The sequence below is a fragment of the Arvicola amphibius genome, chromosome 13 (genome assembly GCF_903992535.2).
Source record: "Arvicola amphibius chromosome 13, mArvAmp1.2, whole genome shotgun sequence".
NCBI lineage: Eukaryota > Metazoa > Chordata > Mammalia > Rodentia > Cricetidae > Arvicola > Arvicola amphibius.
In genome coordinates, this window is record NC_052059.1 from 65,236,325 (window position 1) to 65,255,095 (window position 18,771).

Here is an 18,771-nt window from a genome sequence, read left to right on the forward strand (position 1 = left end):
CTGTTGGAGAGTGTGAGCCAGTGTTTGTCATACCTGCTCCTGCCTTCCCCCCCTCCATGTCTCATGAAACATTGTCCCAAGGATTTTTATGTTGATTGAAGAAAAAGAATGCTCACTCAGAAGGGGAATTTTTATGTCTTAGTGGGTGTTTAAAAATATTTACTGTCTTTTTGTATTTAACCAAACTGGCTTTTCTATTTTGTGTGTTTCTGATCTCAGATGTCCTGAATGATGCCATATTTGATGAGGACCATGATGAGATGGTGATCGTGAAGGACATAGATATGTTTTCCATGTGCGAGCATCACCTCGTTCCATTTGTGGGAAGGGTAAGGTTCTTCTTGCTGCCTAATAATTTAAGAATGTATAATGAAAGTTTTGTAGTAGGATAACTATATTTAAATTGTCTACTGATTCTTAATAGTCTCTGTTTACAGTTTATATAGATTTTTTTATCCTATCAATTTTGGGTAACCTAATTGGAAATTTAAGCTGGGAAGTGGGCACACACACCTTTAATCCCAGCACTCAGGAGGCAGAGCCAGGCGGATCTCTGTGAGTTCCATTGCAGCTAGAGCTACACAGAGAAAAGAACTATTTTGAAAAATCATTTTTTTAAAAAAAGGAAATTAAAAAAAAAAAGAACCAGCCAGGTGTGGTGGCACACACCTATAACATCAGCACTCATGAGGTAGAGGCAGGAGGATAGGATATTTGAGGTCAGCCTGTGTTACATAGAGAGACCTTGTTACATAGAGAAACCAAACAGAACAAAACCAAAGATGTCCAGAACCAGCCTTTCATCTTTGATGCCGGGTGAGTAGGTTGGGACAGCGAGGTTAAAATGTATTCCTTTAAAAGTGGTTGCTGCAGCTCTGGAGAGTTTTGCTATATTTTGAGTGAACTGTTTGATCTAAGATCCATGTGTGCAGAGTGTGACATCATGACACAAACAGGGATGACCACAAAGTTTCTGGAGGCAGAGGTTATGGCATTAGTGAATTTAGTTGGATTCTATCCCTTTTATATTAGAAAAAGATAATCCAGTGCAAGCTAGATAAGTCATGTCATTGCCATTTAACACACCTTTGAGAACATGTATGTTTATGACAAAGATGTCCTGTTATGCCCACTATCATAATAGTTTAATTCTATTTTGACTTTCTGTTATTAATTTTCCAGCAGAAGACTTGTAGGGAATAATATGAATATTTACCCATTATCTAAATTTAATGAGTACTAATATCTACTTTGCTTTTATGTTAAAATATTTTGTTTTGCCCTCCTATGGTTGTAAAACAGAGAAATAGCACAACACACAAAGATGTGTTTATTTTCCGTGTTATACATTATTACATTGTACAAAGTACAGTTCAGTGCTCGGTCGGCATATTTGTGTTTTCTTTTCTAGCCACTGAAAATACTGTGGTCGCCAACTTCCTCTTGGTGCACATATGCATTCATTTCTGTTACGGGTGTGTCTAGGAGTGCGACTGTAGGATCATAAGTGTGTTGAAGGATATTCGCTGAGTAACACACAGTGACACGCCGAGACTGTGTTAATAAAGTTGACTTTGAATCAGGGTGGAGCCAGGGACTAGCAGACAAGAATCAGTCATAGAGTATACAGAGGACCGAGGATAGATAGGGAGCCATTTGGAGATTCACAGGCTTTTTGGACTTCCTCTTCAATCTGGGAATTGTAGAGAGAAGGTCAGCTGGTTGCTCCTCCACCATTACCGTGATCTATCAGGTTTTTACCCAGTATCTGACTCCTGAGTCTTTATTGGTAATAAGTGTGTCCATATTCACCTTCCTCCCTGCTGACCTTTGGCTCTGCAAAGTGGTTGTACGAATTTGTTCTCCCAGGATCATGCGGGAGTCATCAATATTTAATATTTTAACACCACTTGGCACTTTCCTCTGAAGTTTAGTATTCAGTACACTCCATATTTATCTATCATCTATCTGTGCACTCCATATCTGTCTGTCTGTCTGTCTGTCTGTCTGTCTCTGAACACTTTTATAAAGGAAAGAGTGAACATATCAAGTAGCAGAAAGACTAGTATTAATGGCGCTCCATGTTCTCATCCACGAGCACCAGCGGTTATCAATGCAGGACCAATCGTATATATGGAGCCACTTACTGCTACGACAGTAAGTCCAATCCCAGATTTTATTTATTCTGTAATATCTTGTAGCATGTTTCTGTAAAAGATAAGGATTAAATAAACAATTTGGTAAGTTGTCCAACCTTCTGGGTTTGCTCCTGGAACCTCTGGGTTGCCTATAAACTATACTAGATTTGTAGTATTAGTCTGAACATTTCTGACCCAAGTAGTTCACAGAGTGCTGAAGACTTCATATTCTATCACACCAGGAGGTATGCACTGTCAGGCTATCCACAGGTAATGTTGGGAACCTTTTTGCTCATCCCTGCCTTTGATTGTGGGTGAGAAAGCTTGTCTCTAAGATGGTGGGAAGGATTAGTGCCCTGACTGGGCTTGACTCAGGGTTCTTTATTCTGTTCTTGGCTCTTCACTGCTGCATCCTGCTGCCTTCTGTGATGATTCCCGGGTTTGTGCCTCTTTGCTTTGTTCTATCAGGAAGACAGTTCTCAAACTCTTACAGCACAGTGCTAAGTACTACAGCACGGACTCTATAAATGTATGGTCAGTATTAAGTGAGCCTGTGAAAGCTAGTTCATGCTGGCGTTCAGGGTTCAGTTGTATTGGAAGTGTAAACTTGGTCAACTGCCACCAAATGGCCCCTTACTTTATTAGTCCTTTTAAAGGCATGGCCCAGAAAGTGATAACATTTCCACCCTAGATATCCATCCACTGATACATTTTAAGATGCTTATGTTCCAGCACTTGGGAGGCAGAGGTAGGTGAATCTCCTGTTTGAGGCCAGTGTGTTCTGCAGTTTGAGTTCCAAGACAGCCAAGGCTAAACAGAGAAACCCATCCCAAAAAAGCAAAACAAGAGACCCTGGGTCATAAATTCATGTTCCTTAAGAGCCATCACGTGGAGACTGCGTCCTTTTTCTTCTGCCAGGATGCAGGAGCAGCAGCGTAGAGGGACAACCAAGAGTGAGAGGACGCGGAAACAACAGGGCTCAGGGTGGGATTCTTAAAGCTGTGTGACACATGTGATGGTGACATTTGTATATAGTTTCTGTCACGTTATGGGGTCACTTCCCCCCTCTGTCGAGTGTCCTTTTCCTACATAGAGGACAGACTTTCGTATGTGCGCTCCAGCTTGACTTCTGTCGTTTCAGCAACAAGTCCATCCTTGTATAGTTTCCTCTTACTGGCCCTCATTTCGCTGATAATTTTTCTTTTCCCTGAAGGTACACATTGGCTATCTTCCTAACAAGCAGGTCCTTGGCCTCAGCAAACTTGCCAGGTAAGAATGATCTTTATAGAATTGTTCCTATCTGCTGAGACCCTCGAGATTCCTTACCTCCACCTCTGTGGATCTAACGTATAAGTTATATTATAATTTAAAAATCTGTCCTTGCACAGGCTGCCCTGCTTTCAAGATTAGAAATGCTATATCTCTTCCCGCTTCTCCTTCACTGCCTGTTCCTCTCTCCCCTAGCCCATCACAACTTTCTCTGTAGAGTTTCCCCTGACTGAAAAAGATCCAAGATTTTCCCCCAGTTCAGCCCTGGGTCTTAAGGGGAGGTTAGTTAACAGTGAGGGGTAAAAGCATATACATAGGTCTAACTGCTTTATATTTTGGGGGGCAGAAAAATTGAAGAGCATCTGCATATATGGAGAACAGTGCCAAGGGCATTGTAGGAAAGACTTGTATGTTTATATAAGTCTTGTAGGCAAAAAACAGATCCAGAAGACTGGATTTGGGTTCATACTTACAGTAAGGTCTAGTCTCATGAAGACATGTCACCGCCTCCTACACTGGTTCCCAGTGAATTCAAGTAGAGGCTTTGATTGTCCCATTGTTCAAAGTTTTCTGCCAGGGTGTATTCTTTTATGCTCATGAACTGAACAGAAGCAACTAGAGACTACATACCTCATGTTAGTGAGTTTTCTTCATTCTCTTGGGTGCTAGAAGAGGCTTGTGGTTATACAGTCTTCATATGTTCTTTACTGGGGTTTCCTTCATGTTATCAAACAGAACTGAATTGATCGATGCTTTCCAACATTGCTGACGTAGATAAGTTTTCTTTCAGTGTGAGTACATTCATGTTTGCAAGGGTACAAAAAGAAAAAAATAAAGTGAAGAATTTCCACATTGCTGTACCATATGGTATCTCTCTAGTGAATACTTACTTACATAATTGAAAGTTACTCATAGAACACATTCATAGGATTTCTGTCCACTGTGCACCCTGTCGTGTGAAAAGATTTCCTGTCTGCTTACACATACGGTTTCTCTCCAGTGTGAGTTCTGTTGTACCATAGAAAGAATTCTAACCAGTGAAGGTTTCCCCACATTCCTTAGATACATGATATTCTGTCTGGTGTGAATCACTACATGATCCAGAAAGCACTGAGGATAACTGAGGGTTTCCTGCCCTCCTTGCATTTACATCTTTGTCTACACTCCTGATATTCATAGAATTGAATCCCACTGGGCGTGCTTAGGGACGGATAGCCAAGTGGGACTTCTGCACTTCCGTTGTTCCTGTGTGGTTTTACACGAAGATGAGTTGTCTTATTCACTGCGTGGTCTGGAAATGGGGTAAAGTTTTCTCTGCATGGACCACCTTTTTTTGTGTTCTGTTTTCCTCTTACCACTCCACTTCACAGCTTTCTTCAAGAGTTTTTATAGTATTTCAGTGTCTGGCTTTTCCATTATTTTCTCTTTCCTAGTTTTTAGAGTGTTGTGGTGTCTTAACCAGGACTCTTGATGGTCTCACAGTAATGCGAGCCAAGCCACTTGGGGGCTCTGTTAGCATTTGAAATATGTGTTTTTAAACTGTGACAGACCAGCATATGGGGCTCTGGTCTCCTCTTGCTTTTCTTTCCGCCTGTGCCTTGTGTTCCTGAGCCTTGCAGGCTAGTGCGTTCACTTCTAGGCCATTTGCCCCTACAGCACAGGCACACACCCGCTACTTTGCTTACTCTCATCCTTTTTACCTTACATATTCACAAATTAAAAAAAATCATTTTTGAGCTGAACATGGTGGCACACACCTTTAATTCTATCACTTAGGAAGCAGAAGCAGGCAGATTTTTGTGAGTTCAAGGCCAGCCTAGTTTGCATAGTGAGTTTTAGGACAGCCTGGCTATGTAGAGAGACCCTGTCTCAAAAAATAAAACAAAGCAATAACAAAAAAAATGTGCTCCCACTTTTATTTGGGATTTGAGAAGAGGTGATGTTTATATTTGGTCATTTGTGTTTACTGGAAGTCAGTGTGAGGGTTTGTGTTCATAGATCTCTGCTAAGCCCTATCCATCAATGTTTTATTGCCCCTGAATGTCCTTTTGTGCTTTAACTTGGTTTTATGGAGACAGTGAATCCTGGGTTATCTGGGGAAAATACTGGGAGGTGTAGGTGCATACGTGTATGTGTGTGTGTGTGCGCGCGCGCGCACGCGTGAAGAACTAAATGAAGGGGTAAGTAATGAATGTGCAGTCATTGCATTTAAAGCTATGTTTGAATCACTTGATCGAGGTTACAGTGACCTCAGTCACGACTAGAACGAATATGACTGGCTGTTCCATGGCTTTGATGTATAACCCATCAAAGTGAGGTTTGCCCTAGTCCTGAAGTGGTAGCCCTCATATTTTTCATTTCCTTTTTGGTACCTATATAAACCTGTGGTGCTTTGAATGAGAATGCTTCTCCTAGGCTCATGTGTTTGAACACTTGGTCCCCAGTGGTTGGCATGGTTTGGGGATCTAGGATGTCTGGCCTTGCTGAAGGAAGTAAGTTAATGGGGGTAGGCTTTGAGGTTTCAAAAGTCTTCTGCCATTTCCAGTTTGTTCTCTGGCCTTATGCATTTGGTTTAAGATGTGAACTCTCCGACTGCTGTTCCAGTTTCTGTGCCTGCCTGCTGCCATACCTCCCCACCAATATGGCGATGGACTCTTGTCCCTCTGGATCTACAGCCCAGATAAGCCCTTCCTTTTATAAGTTGTCATGGTCATGGTGTTTTATCACAGCACAGAAGGCAGAGCAGTTGTCCCCCAGTTACTTACTCCCAAATAATAGTAAAAACAAATTTATACCGACTATGAATATTAGTACTACCAGCATGCTTATTGTACACAGTCATAGGTCAGTGTTCTGTGAATAGTAGTACTATCAACATGATGGAGGAGAGTTATCTGTCTATGTTACTTTCATTGGTTAATTAATAAAGAAAACTGCCTTGGCCCTTTAAGAGACAGAAAATTAGGTAGGTAGAGTAGACAGAACAGAATTCTGGGAGAGTTGGGGAGACGCTTCAGGCAGTCGCCATAGTCAGTCACCATGATTCTCCTCTCCAAGATGGATGCAGGTTAAGATCTCTCCTGGTAAGCCACACCTCGTGGTGCTACACAGATTACTAAATATGGGTTAAAGGAAGATGTGAGAATTAGCCAATAAGAGGCTGAAACTATGGGCCAGGCAGTGTTTTAAAAGAATACAGTTTCCGTGTAATTATTTTGGGTAAAGCTAGCCCGGTGGTCGGACGCAGACCCGCCGCTTCATTCTACATCAACATACTCCTTGTACACAGTCATAAGCCAGTGTTCTGTGAATAGTAGTACTATCAACATACTCCTTGTACACAGTCATAGGCCAGTGTTCTGTGAAAAGTAGTACTGTCAACATGCACATTGTACACAATCATAGGTCAGTGTTCTGGTGTTGCCTTTTCCATCAAGAAATGTTAGCTCTATGTATGCATGAGGAAGTGAATCCACAAGAGCCTGAAATATCAATATATTTATTGGAGAACACTCACAAGCAACAAGGTAGAGAGCTGCCATGGTCCTTTGGTCTGTGGGTGCTGGAAGCAGCAATCAGATCACTGACCACCACCCAAGAGAGTGAGCAAGCCCCTCCTCTCTTTAAAGCAAACACACACACACACACACACACACACACACACACACACAAGACCATGCCCCTAAGTCTAGTACCCCCAAAGCTATTGACTGAATAGGAGAAAGAAAAGGTAATAACGTATAAAATAGAACTACAACCATCAAGCACGAAACACACATACTAAATGTCCAGGATGTATATAAATAGGCAACTAACAGAGAGTAATCCAATAGCTGTCCTATCCTAAGACATCAAAGTCTTGTACTTAAAATGTCTTAGTTATGACATGATATTAGCCATAACTGTCTAGTCATCAACCCCATCAAAGACTTCATAAGAAAAGTAATGTTACCTGAGTAAGTAGGAAGTGCAAGCAAGTGGCTTTCAAAGTGTAGAAGGAGCGGCAGGCTGCGTCCCGCCACCCAGCTAGCTTTACACCCGAAATAATTACACGGAAACTGTATTCATTTAAACACTGCCTGGCCCATTAGTTTCAGCCTCTTATTGGCTAATTCTCATATCTTGCTTTAACCCATATTTAGTAATCTGTGTAGCACCACGAGGTGGTGGCTTACCAGGAGAGATCTTAACCTGCATCTGTCTCGGAGAGGAGAGGCATGGCGACTGACTGAGGCATCTGCCTCACTGCCTTCTTCCCAGCATTCAGTTCTGTCTTCCTCGCCTACCTATGTTCTGACCTATCAGGCCAAGCAGTTTTCTTTATTAGTTAACCAATGAAATCAACACAAAACAGAAGACCCACCTACATCATCAAAGCATGTAAGAAATGACAGAAACAGCCAGCTACCTGGACAGTCACCCAAAATATCATTTGCAGTGTTGGGACAACCAACTTTGACTGAGGCCTAGAATATCTGACAGGCCATTTTTAGAAGCAGGAAAATTTGAAAGACTATCCTACGCTGTTTTGGCAAGGTTCAGCAGTTGCTTTTGTTTGTATCCTGCTTGCCCAATTTGAACAGCATGCATGCTGCAAGGGCAGTTCTTTGCCCAAAGGCCAGTTATGTCAAGAAGAAAACAAGCTCTCAGTGCAGCTTCTCCAGTGCTCAACATTCTCTCAGGAATAGATTGCTGCTGCCAGGAGCAACCGTGTCTCAAGTCAACAGAATCCTGAGTTATTTAAATGCCATATTCTTCATGTCTTTGAAGTGTTTGAAGATTACCTATCTATGGAGAATACAATCTCTATGCATCTAGAGAGCCTGACTAACATGACTAATAGTATAACAAACATGGGTGACTATTAATCTGTCATTCTTAAATAACCTGTATAACTAAAAGTTTCATATAAAAACATAAACAATCTTTAAGTAGATGTGCAGCATGAGGACAATGACCTTTAAATTTTATCAGTATAAAATATCTTGATCACAGGTACAAATGTAGAGTGCAATATGATAAAATTCCTAAAATTGTATCAATACACAAAATATCTTAAGCAGAGATAGAAACATATATACATACAGTATGAGAAAATAACTTTACTTATGTATACAAATATTGTAAGCAGAAATAGCATATACAATATAACAAATATAATTTGAATTTGTATGAATATACAAATTATCTTAGGAATACAAAGATAATTTTACATACATATCAATATACAAGAATCTATGCCAATGTAAATTGTCTATAACTGATAGTAGGTACGCTGATCTACCTATTATCTCATCCCATCCATTCCCTCTTTTTTCTCTTCTAAAAAAGATTCCTGAGCCTCAATGTCATATTCCACCCTCACATTGGGCGCCAGATATAAGCGTGAAGAAGTGAATCCACAAGAGCCCGAAATAAAAGGGGGTATCAAATATTTATTAGTGAACACTCATGAACAATAAGCTAGACAGCTGCCATAGTCCTCTGCTCTGTCGGTGGTAGGAGCTGCCATCAGATCTCCGACCACCACCCAAGGGAGTGAGGGAGCCCCTTCTTTCTCTTAAAAGCAATCAGTCCACAGACAGAAGACCATGCCCTTAAGTCCAGTACCCTCAAAAGCTGTTGGCTAAATGAATTTCCACGACAACTATATGCTTTTTATTATGGAAATTCGGGCACCGTTGAGACTGTAACAGACTGTATGTATAGGGAAGATGGAGTTGGGGGATGGCTTCCATACTAAAAAGAAGTTCCACAGAGCACTGTAAGCTTAGGTGTGATCTTTTTATTTCCCTCTCTTTGGTGCTGAGGATCAAGCCCATGGCTTCATTCAGTCTAGGCAAGTGAGTGGCTCTGCCTCTGAGTCATACCTCCAAGACCCCGGAAGACCTTGAAGAACATCCTCTGCTGGTCTTGACTGACAGTATGAGCAGTGGCTTGTAGGGTGATCCAGTGGGGTCATGGAACAAATGATGACTCAGAGGCACAGGAGGACATTCTTAATTCTGTCCTTTCCTGGGGAAAAGATTTTAACTAGTTAAACCTTCTGTGGAGCAACATAAAGAAGCCAATTGCTTGCATGAGGATTTGCCATTTTGCTAATAGGATTAAAATTTAGGAATAAAAGGGGGCACCAAACCAAGGCATTGAGTATGTGTTACTTTCACATCTTGTAAAAAACTGAAAGAGAGGGCATGTTAAACAGAAAAGTCAACTGAGATTTTTATCCAATTCTCTATTTCTTTTAGGAAGTAAGACTGCTCAGAGAATAAGGAGTAATGAAGAAAGCTGCATCTTAGCAAAGCCTTACTGTTCATTTTAACCTTGTGGTAAAGTTTGTTGTGTGCTCACCTTTAAATGCATGACCTTTTCATTCCTGTAAAGTCAAATATCAAGCAGGGAAGCTGTTAAGTAATAGGAAGACACCAGAAGTGAGCTGGCTTGATTCTAGGGGAAGTCTAGAGTAAACTCACATCAAATAGAAATTCTCTTTGTTGCTAAAAATATGATTGTTTTCTTGCCTTAGAACAATTGAATTAATATAATTAAATCTTGAATTTGGAATTGTAGTTCCTGGGATAGCCTTGGCTAACCTGTGTTTTGATTTCCCTGGTGTGGAAGGACTGTCTAGGCCAGCTACTGTCTAGGCCAGCTACTGTCGTGGCCAACTACTCTCATGCAGTCCATTGAAAGCTAGGGAAACTGCACACGACTACAGAAGAAGTCAGATTAATGCTACGGGAAAGAAGGGGTCAGAGCTGGCCAGTTTTATGAAGTCCTTCCTTGTTGACTAACCAAAATAACCATTAATTTTTTGATGTATTAATAAATTCATAGAATGGTATGGAGGTGCATATCTTTAGTCCCAGCACTCAGGCAGGAAGATCTCTGAATTCAAGGCCAGCCTGGTCTATACAAAGAGTTTCAGGACAGCCAGGGTTACATTGAAACCCTCTCTCAAAAAAGCCAAGAAGAATTCTCAGAAGAATCTGTAACGTTGCTTGAGTCAAGTGATGACGCCACCTATTCCTGATAACGGCCTGCTAAGACTAGATAACAGTTATAGACTGAGATCCTTTACAAATATAGTTGTACAAATTCTGAATGTAAAAAAAATTTACTCTTAACATTTGCAATGCTGTTTTCAACCCAATGGGACTCATTGCTATATAAGCGCTTTACACTAAAATCAACAACCAGTCACACTGGTGCAATGAATGCTCTGCATGTGGCGGCGATGCTTTGGGGATGCAGAAACACTTGCAGTAAGGATGTACAGGACTTAGCACTCAGCCATAGACTGGCGGTGATGGAAAGATGGCTCAGTCCCACAGTCTCTAAATATGTCAATACTTAAAAAGTCCAAGTTTTAAGCTGGGCGGTGGTGGCGCACACCTTTAATCCCAGCACTCGGGAGGCAGAGGCAGGCGGATCTCTGAGTTCGAGGCCAGCCTGGTCTACAAGAGCTAGTTCCAGGACAGGCTCTAGAAACTACAGGAAAACCCTGTCTCAAAAAACCAAAAACAAAACAAAACAAAACAAAAAAGTCCAAGTTTTCTTTAAAAATCCAACATCTCTTTAAAAGTTCAAAGTCTCACAACTGTGGGTTCCTGTAGGGAAAAAAAATCTCAAAAGCTAGATAAATACTTTCATACTCCAAGAGGGAAGCACCGGGGCACAGTTGCTTTCAGAGCAAAGGAAAACCACAGTGCAGCAGCGTGAAGTCCGGTGTCGGGGGTCTGGGACTCTCATCTCCTGGGCCTCAGGAGCTGGAGCAGTTTCGTCACCCGGCTCTCCAGCCACACATCCACAGCACACACGGAGACCAACGGCTCCAGGTGGCTCCACTCCACAGCTGCTGTTGTACTTGGTGGTCATCCTGGGGTACTGGCATCTCCAAGATGCTCGGGTCTCTGTTGAGGCGGGGCTGTACTTTCACTGATAGCCTCCTGGGTTCTTTTCAGGGACTCTGACCCTACCACAGGGGGCCAAGTCTCAACTTCTCTCCATGACCCTTTCAGTCCCAGTCCCGGGGCTTCTACTACCCCTGAGGCTGCTCCTTCACCAGTGGCCTCTTCTGGCCTCTCACAGTGTTGAGCCTCAGCTGCTCTCATGACCCCTCATGTCTTCAAAACCAGCAGCACAGACTAAATTTGACAACCAGCACAAGATACAGCCTCGGGTCGCTCTGGATTATAGCTTCTGTGTGCTGACCCTCAGGAAACACTCTCAGGGCATTTCCCCTCAGTGATGCTGGTCTCTTCCAAATCACGGCTGATTCTTCAGCCCTGGCTGGACCGTACGGATGGCCCCGGCAAAGCAAAGGTTTCACTTCAGTAGCGTTAGACTCTTGTTAATAATCACAGCTGATTCTTCATCTCCAGTTTGCTAGATGCTATGGACTCTTAATTCAAAATATCACACGAATGGCCCTGATAGACTCTGACTCACTCTGAAACCTCACAAACCTGGCTTCTATTGTCTGCATCATCCTCAGCATTGCCTTCATTGGCTTCGCAGTTCCCACGCCAGCTCACGAAGACTTTTCCAGGCCAAAGTTCCTAAGTCCTTTCCAGTCTGTCGCAGCAGTAATCCACTCTCTGCTACCGGTGTTTGTCTTACTTAGGATTATGGCACCATCTGCTAACATACCATAACCTAAAGCAGATTGGGTAGGACAGGCTTATTTCATGTTAGAACTTTTCAGTCATATTCTATCACCTAAGGAAGTCAGGGTAGAGACTCAAGTCCAGAGAGGTATTGTGTGTGTGTGTGTGTGTGTAAGAAAAGGTCTATAGCGTGAATCTCCACTTTCACATGGATTTTCCACACTGACACCTGGTAGGTTTCATTGTAAGGCCAGGAACCTCTTATTTGGGAGAGCATTAATCCCGTGAAATACTTACATAAACCTTTCATAAAGAAATGCCTGACGAAATCTAATCGCTCTAATCTGATTACTCTAATAGATTTAGCTGGTTCAGTAGTTGGCCTACTATTAATTAACAAATGCCTTTTTATTTTTAACTTGAACTTAAAGCTCTGATAAGACAGTATGATTAATTAGAGTGCTGGAGACTTAGCCTGAAGTGGATGACCAGGGAACGTCAAGGTTGGTTACTCCCCTGCACTTCTGTTTTTCGTGAGTGAACGCTACACTAGAGGACTTACTAGCTCTTCCTCCCTCTCCTTGGGGACACAGGGGGCAGAGCTGAAGTGTGACTGGTGGTCTCTGCTTGTATGTGCCATCTTTCCCATAAGCCATCTCTCCTGCCCGTATCCCACCACTGCTGCCACAAAGTCCTTTCTCGTCTCATGAGGAAGGTTTGCCAAATTCATTTGAAATGTGTAACTAAAACAATTCCTTCTTTTCCAGGATTGTAGAAATCTATAGTAGAAGACTACAAGGTAAACATTTACAAGTTTTATTTACAGAAAACATGTTTCCCATGGAACAAATGTTTTTACTCGATTGCAAGTGTAATAAATAAGAAGGGCAGAAATGGAGCCTTCCTAGGGAGGTACGAGATAGTCCATTTACACTGTTAGCAGAAACCCTGTTATGCTTTCATATTCTTTCTGTGTACGTGCGTGTGCCGACATTTTCAAATCAGATCGTATACATGTACACAGAGGTGGCTCATATGTGACTGGCCTCACTTCCTTCCCCATTTCCTTTCCCACATGTTGAACAGCCCCTCCCCCAACCGTGTCATTCACTCCTGTGGATGCTTCAAGTCTAGCCAATCTCTGCTTTGGTAGACATTTGGGGACTTTTGTCAGTTTCCTGACATTGGCACGATTCTGAGAACACCTTTATATGCATTCAAAGACAAGTTGTTTTTGTTAACACAAGCAGCTGAATTGTTTAGGCTCCAGCATTGACTCTCAGCAGTCTGGCAGTTGGCTTCCAGGCTAACCGTGTTGCACAGTGATTAGCTCTGAGCCACTCCACCCTACCCATGGAGATGCTTGTGAGCTGGTAACGGTTGTTCTTGATGCACACAGAAGAGATCTTGATGCTCGAGTCCCTCCCCTACAGAGCTTTCCCCAGGACCTGTTATACTTGGGAGGACACAGACCAGGGATTTCCTTGAGCTGTAGCAGATAGAATAATCTCAGAGAAAGCTGGCATGTCATGGATGTTAAATCCCACAGTTTTGTAAGATCACAAATATTCTAGAGACAAAAAAAAAACCTTTCAGTTGTTTGTGTCTGGCTTTTAAACCTATCTCTCTGTCACACCCCACAGTTCAAGAACGCCTCACCAAACAAATTGCGGTGGCCATCACAGAAGCCTTGCAGCCTGCCGGCGTTGGGGTAGTTATTGAAGCAACGTAAGTCCAAACTGCCTTTGATGTGTCTCAGTACTATCAATAGCAACCTCCACCTATACTGCCACTCAGCTTCTCCAGGACCAAGTAAGGACTACCTGTAGCTGCTGGTGGTATCTGTGGAGGTCAGAGTTGGAGTTACAGGGAGTTGTGAGCCTCCTGAAATGGGTCCTAGGAACCAAACCCGGGTCATTTGATGTTCTCTGAATCACTGAGCCATCTTTCTAGCCCCTGGTTTTTGTTTTTCCCTCTTGTGAGAACTTTGGAGCTCTTGGGAGTCATATGTATCATTGCAGAATTTTATATGTGCAGTCAGTAGTATTTTTATGTTGCCCTTTTCCTTAGCTTTTTTTTAGTGAGTGCAGATTTGCAAATCAGAAAGAAAAGTAAGAAACAGTACAAAGGGTAGTGAAGACACTTTTTTAAAAGAAGAGCCAAGTATTTTCTGTTTTTCAATTTGTTACCTGAGGTTTTAGTAAACACGAAAACAACCTGCTGATGACTTACAACACCATGTCTTGATGGCTATAAGACCACAGTGTTTAAACTGGATTATTCTCCAGACATTCATCATTCCCCTATAAGTAAAAAAAAAAAAAAAATTAAACAATGCAGACAGCGTTGCCATCTCTACTCACCCCTCTACAACAGCAGGCCACGGTTCTCACTGGACTTAGCTCTGACTTCAAGCCCGTCTACCCAACTCAGTGCTTTAAGCCTCTGGGTAGCGCTATTCTGCCCATGGGACCAACTCTCTCAGGCCCCACACCAGAGTGTGAGCTTCCTGTGTCTTGTGTACTGATCTCCAGACACTCTTGAAGCTGGAGTGAGTTGTGAGAATCGCACACATTGTGTAGGCCGTTCTGCCCGTGCTGTGCGGCGCCCAAGCTCTGTGCATGCTGTCTGGATTCACCGTGTTGCTTAGATGCACTGATGTTTTTTTACCTTCTCTCTGCGGGCAGGATCAGTGTCCACGAGTATCTCTTGGGACACTGTCATTAGCACAGCCATCATGGCCCTGAGGGTGGATCAAGCATGGTTTCTGAATTCCTTTTGATTTAGAACATTTGTGTTTTTTCTTCACCAAGGCCTTATTCCTTTCTGGTTGCAGATATCAAGGACTGAATCACAAATAGCTGTATGACAAAAAATGATTCAAGAAAAAGTTTAATAGTTTCCTAAGAAGGGATGTTTTGACATGCTCGATAGTGGTGAACTGGAATTCATCTTTGCCCTGCTTTCTGTTGAACTGAAAATAAGACAGCACTGTCTATGCCTTTGAACCAGCTCTGTCGTCTTGTTTTCTAGACACATGTGTATGGTAATGCGAGGGGTGCAGAAAATGAACAGCAAGACTGTCACCAGCACCATGCTGGGCGTGTTTCGGGAAGACCCCAAGACCCGCGAAGAGTTTCTCACGCTCATCAGGAGCTGAACTTCGGTGTGTGCACATGGCCCGGCGTGCAGACCCCACTGCTACCGGCATTGCCTGTCTCAGTCATGCATTCCAGCTTCAATTGGTACAGATTGAATTTTGTTTCTCACCATGAATTGTATTTAATAATTATTTATATATATGTCAAATAGAGAAATTAACTGAGGGGTGAGCCTTCTGCTTTCTTTTTGCCACCTTCTTAGTGGCAATGTTTAGGGTGAATTGCCAAGAGTATATGTTCACCACACCAACCACTGCCATGCAGATTCCCCAGGATGCTGCCAAGAGTATATGTTCACCACACCAACCACTGCCATGCAGATTCCCCAGGATGCTGCCCAAAGTATAGGTTCACCACACCAACCACTGCCATGCAGATTCCCCAGGATGCTGCCAAGAGTATAGGTTCACCGCACCAACCACTGCCATGCAGATTCCCCAGGATGCTGCCAAGAGTATAGGTTCACTGCACCAACCACTGCCATGCAGATTTCCCAGGATGCTGCCCAAAGTATAGGTTCACCACACCAACCACTGCCATGCAGATTCCCCAGGATGCTGCCAAAAGTATAGGTTCACCACACCAACCACTGCCATGCAGATTCCCCAGGATGCTGCCCAAAGTATAGGTTCACCGCACCAACCACTGCCATGCAGATTCCCCAGGATGCTGCCAAAAGTATAGGTTCACCGCACCAACCACTGCCATGCAGATTCCCCAGGATGCTGCCCAAAGTATAGGTTCACCACACCAACCACTGCCATGCAGATTCCCCAGGATGCTGCCAAGGAGGAGAACTCATGCATTTGGTTAAAATCATAATTGACTCATTAGCAGAGGGCACCGGACATCCCAGGAGCTGTGGCCACTGTGCCGGGGTGCCCACCTCCGGTGGGCATGGTAGAATGCTGAAGGAAGTGCTGGAGACATTGGATGTACAGAGAGAGACCGTGGACTGCACTCTGCTTTCCTTGTGCTTGTGAAAGTTTTTACTCTTGGGACAGTCATTGGCTGTCTACCTGTAACAGCAGCTTCTGAGGGAGGGCGGTGGGGTGTCTGGCTTTAGCTTTGCTGTGAGTTAAGAATGCACTTCCTGTATTTTAGACTTGAGTGGAGGGAATTCGTTCTTGGATTGAGTCCATTCCATGGCGGCATGCGTGGATGTTGAGGGTTGACTCTGTGCCTTGATGAGAATATCACGCCATTTGGAGTGGAGGGACCTTTCACGTTTTAGGAAAAGCCATTACTTCATAAGTTAAGTGCCAGCCCTGCAGGTGACTAGCCATTGCGATTTCCCGGGACGAGTTCTGGGAGTTCGTTTTGTCTGTTCCAAGGAGAGGCTTCAAAGCATTTTCAAAAACTCTCACGAAGTATTTTTTCTAAGTATTTCCTGCACCCTTTGAAACTGCCTATCCTGTCAGCTCTGCAAACTCCTAGCTCCTCTGAACTGGAAGGAACATAGAAGGAGCTGAGGGAGGCCTGCCTGGGGGCTGTGCCCACTGCATGGGCCAAGTCATGCTTGCTGCTGCTGCTGGTGTCTGTGCAGGTGCACTGGGGACTTTGGTCTAGTTTCTTCCTTGTCAGTGTGTGTCTTGTCTTCAGTACAAGTACGTTCAGGTGGTGCCGCTGTTCAGGAAGCTTGGCTTGTTACCAGTTACTTTCAGTTTCCTGCACTGGGGCAGTGTGGGCCAAAGGAAAGCACAGCATCTAGCTCCCCTGCACACACACGGACATAGCTCGTCCACAACGTGTTGTAATGAGGAGCGGTGGGCCGCTTCCTGCCGCTTGGCTCCCAGCCGCCTGGTAAGCTTATACCTCGAAATAACAACACACAAATTGTATTCATTTAAATACTGCCTGGCCCATTATATCTAGCCTCTTATTGGCTAACTCTCACATCTTCATTAACCCATTTCCATTAAATCTGTGTAGCACCACGAGGCTGTGGCTTACTGAGAAAGATCCTAACCTATGTCCGTTTCAGGCTGGAGATTAATGGTGTCTGCCTGACTCTGCTTTCTTTTTTCCTCCCAGAATTCTGTTCTGTCGACTCCACTTATCTAAATTTTGCTCTATCAAAAAGCCATGGCAGTTTCTTTATTAACCAATGAAAGTAACACATAGACAGATGACCCTCCTACACCAACAACGAGGTCTCCCACTGGCTGACAGTGCTCTCAGGGTCTCCCTCTGGTCCTGCCACTGCCACTTAGACACTCATCAGCTTATGGTGAAGCAATGATGGAGCTGGCTTTTAATTTTATTAATTTTTTTATCTCTACCTCTCCCTGGCACTTTCCGTGGTTAGTTTCTAAAGTATAGTCAGGTTATGTTGAGTTCCTTTTAAAATCTGACCTGATAACAATGTTGTTATCCCAGTTACTATTTAGATAGTTCTAGGTAAAATGCTAAGTACTCTTGCTTGGTATTTTAAAGTAAAAACCGTGTGACTTGGCTTAGAGGACCAAAGAAATTGTTCGCTATTCCTTCATCTTTTGGGGGTGTTTATATCCCTTCTGAATGGCTCTGTTTGCTCGTTCCCTAGAAACTCTTAAAAGCATGACGTGTCCACAGGCTAGTCTCATCAGTAGCTGCGAAGTGACCACCTTGTCTGTTTCACTCTGGTCTGTAGTGCTTCAAAGTTACCTTTTCACACCATGAGACTGAGTCCATTTGGGAGATTTTTAAGAATTTGATGTATTTACATATACTGTTCAATTACATGGTTTGGATTTTCTGTATGTGTATGTATGTCCCTGAAGTTGGTTCTATTTAAATGATTAAAGTGTTATAATTTTGTTCCTGTGAACGTTTCTTTTTCAATCTCTGGTATAAATATAGCATATCAATTGATGGCTTAAATATCCATCATGAAGCCTTTGTTCATCCAGTAAAGTGGTAGAGCACATATCTCCACGATAATGCAATGCCATCTGAGGCTCTGAGGTCCTCCGTGGTGAGTGATGGGAGTGTTACTGGCTCCAGCCTCTTGCTGCTGTCAGGACAGGGAGGTCTGAGCTAGCTGCAGCCTCCTGGGGACAGGTGCTGCTCCTGTGTGGAAGCTGACAAGGAGGGAAAGTGGCTGGGGCAGGAAGTGGAAAGGGATTTCCCTCCTCTTTAGGAGGACCTTCCTGGAGACAACCAGAGGTGAGATGCAAGGGTTTTGCTGTTTTTTTTTTCTGCCCTGTGCCCGAGTCCATGTGCCCTCTTATCATGGCCTTTTTGCTCTCCCCTGGACAATGGCTCCAGCGCTCACCGGTTGTCTGTGTGTCTAGGTGCCAGGCACTGGAGTGGTCCACTGCTACTTACAACACTCTGCAGAGGCATGTCCGTGTTCCAGAGGCAGTGCGTGAGGCAGAGACAGGGGCATTTCCGTGACTCCAAGGTCATCCAGGGCTACACAGTGAGGCCCTGTCTCAGAAACAAGACAACAACAAAAACAAAACAAGGCTTTCTACAAACCTGTCATGACGGGCACGGGTCTTTCTACCAACCTGTCACGATGGGCACGGGTCTTTCTACCAACCTGTCATGATGGGCACGGGTCTTTCTACCAACCTGTCACGATGGGCACGGGTCTTTTCACAGAGCAAA

General features: G+C 43.5%; 1 protein-coding gene across 1 annotated transcript in view; it reads left to right on the forward strand.

Annotated features, from left to right (window-relative positions):
* The window catches only part of Gch1 (GTP cyclohydrolase 1), a 34,326-nt gene extending 16,340 nt beyond the window's left edge, over positions 1-17,986 (forward strand). Inside the window, exons 2-6 of the mRNA XM_038309639.1 lie at positions 220-329; positions 3,352-3,407; positions 12,784-12,815; positions 13,660-13,744; positions 15,050-17,986. Of these exons, the coding sequence (XP_038165567.1) occupies positions 220-329; positions 3,352-3,407; positions 12,784-12,815; positions 13,660-13,744; positions 15,050-15,176 (410 nt within the window). The 3' untranslated portion in view covers positions 15,177-17,986. The remainder of the gene's footprint in view (positions 1-219; positions 330-3,351; positions 3,408-12,783; positions 12,816-13,659; positions 13,745-15,049) is intronic.
* The last annotated feature ends 785 nt before the right edge of the window (positions 17,987-18,771 follow it).